This window comes from Myotis davidii, unplaced genomic scaffold, assembly GCF_000327345.1.
Source record: "Myotis davidii unplaced genomic scaffold, ASM32734v1 scaffold991, whole genome shotgun sequence".
NCBI lineage: Eukaryota > Metazoa > Chordata > Mammalia > Chiroptera > Vespertilionidae > Myotis > Myotis davidii.
Window position 1 is genome coordinate 206,849 of NW_006283137.1, and position 1,913 is coordinate 208,761.

The 1,913-nt window shown below is 66.5% G+C and overlaps 1 protein-coding gene across 1 annotated transcript in view; it reads right to left on the bottom strand.

Moving 5' to 3' along the window:
- Positions 1–1,913, bottom strand: part of DNAH17 (dynein, axonemal, heavy chain 17) — a 107,024-nt gene that overhangs the window by 35,985 nt on the left and 69,126 nt on the right. Inside the window, 4 exon segments of the mRNA XM_015562672.1 lie at positions 10–174; positions 540–655; positions 803–1,010; positions 1,643–1,860. Of these exon segments, the coding sequence (XP_015418158.1) occupies positions 10–174; positions 540–655; positions 803–1,010; positions 1,643–1,860 (707 nt within the window).

Here is a 1,913-nt window from a genome sequence, read left to right on the forward strand (position 1 = left end):
AGGGGATCCAACTTGTCCATCAGCTCGTTCCGGTACTTCTTGGTGAAGTAGCCCACGTAGGAGACGAAGGCGGAGATGAGCAGCACGTCCCCGCACAGCGTGACCCCCTGGGACCTGAAGTTCTGCACCGACTCCGCCCAGCGGACGTTCTCCGACGCCAGGCCGCCCACCAGCCTGCGGGGACCCAGGCCCGTGGTGTCAGCGGAGGGAGCGCGTCTGGGTGAACAACCTTCGGAGGAGAGGAGCGGGGCGGGGCACCCCTAACCCCCCCGTCTGCGACCCCCGCCTTGCCCGTCCGCCTGTCCGTCCGTACCTTGCTCAGCGCTTCTGGGGGAGAATGCTTTGGGGGTCCTGGGGGGTAAGTGCTTTGGGGAGCACACCAGTGTTGCCCTCTGCGTGTTGCTACGGTGACGCCAATACCGTGACGTCTCCCCCACGTGCTGGGGCTGCCCCTAGACACCCCCAGCCTGCGCTCTGGCTGGCGGGAAGCTGCGGGCTCCGCTCTCTGGGGGATAAGCGGGGTTTGGGGAGCAGGTTACCTGTTGGCCAGCGAGATCACCCTGTTGGTGGCGTCGGCCTCCTGCTGGCACTTGATTTTCTCAGCCGTGGCTTTTTCAAACGCCGACGTCAGGTTGCTCAGGTTGGCGTTGAGCTCCTGGGTCACAGGCGGGAGGGTCCGAGGTGGCCGGCAGCGCGGTGCCCCCCGTGGAGGCGGGAGGGAGCGGAGCGGCCTCCCGGTGGGACAGGGGCTCACGCTGCTGGACCAGCCCCCCCCAGAGGCAGGGCCGGTGCGGGCACTCACGGCGATCTTGTTCTTGATCCGCGACAGCTTGTCCTGGGCCTCGGCCAGCTCGGCGTTGGCCTCCTCCAGCGCCTGCCGCTTGGGTGCCACGTCGCAGTACACCTCGTAGAAGCGCACGATGTTGATGCACCAGGAGCACAGCCCCGCGGCCGCCGTGGACTTGGAGCGGATGAACTCAGGGTCGAAGGTCGGGTTGCCTTGGTAGGGCCTGGAGAGGGAAGGGGGGCGCTGGCCTGGGCTCCGCAGGACGGGCCCCCCTGCCGCCTCCCACCTGAGCCCCGCTGACCACAGGGCTACAGTGAGAGCTGAATTAAAAAAATGTATTTTTATATCTTAATGATTAAAGGAAGAAGGACACGGGAACCACAGGGCGCTGGCCTCGCGTGTGCTTTGGAGCGGGAAGGCCCCGGGGGCAGTGGGTTAAGGTACCCCACCTCCCTTCCCGGCTGTCACACCCTGGTCTCGTCTGGGGCCACCAGGGTCCTCAGGGTTCTCAGCCAGAGCCCAGCGGACCCAGGGGCCCTGGCAGCAGCCACATGAGACGTGAATGGGGCCTGGGGTGCACACGTGGAGGCCTCGTGAGGGCTGCCGCATGGGGTGATGGGTAAGACCAGGAGGGCCCCCCTACACCCCTCCAACGACCCCCCCGAGGCAGCCCAGCCAGCAGCTGAGTGTGTCCCTCCGGACAGATGCAGCCAGATGTGCCCAGGCTGCCACCTCGCCCTGCAGCCCGGGGGCCCGGCCCCGCCCTCGGCGAGGGTTAGATCCCGGGACCTCACACGCTGCCTGGACGAGGGGCTCCAACAGGCCCGAGTGCCACCCCCGGGCCGGCCGACTCACTTGAAGGCTTTGAGGCAGGCCTCGGGGATGTGCTCCTTGTCGAACCTCTTGAGGGAGTCCAGGAACGTGTCCACTTTGCCCATCATGATTTTCGCAGCCTTCCAGCTCTTGTCCTTGGGGATCTTGCCCCCGGGCGCGGTCAGGATCATCACGGCGGCTGTGACGTTGACCACGGCGTCCGGCGGGGACCCGAAGGACTTCAGCTCCGTCAGGTTGTTCTGCAAACGGCAGGCAGGACCGACCTGAGAGAGGCCTGGAGGCCCAGGACGAC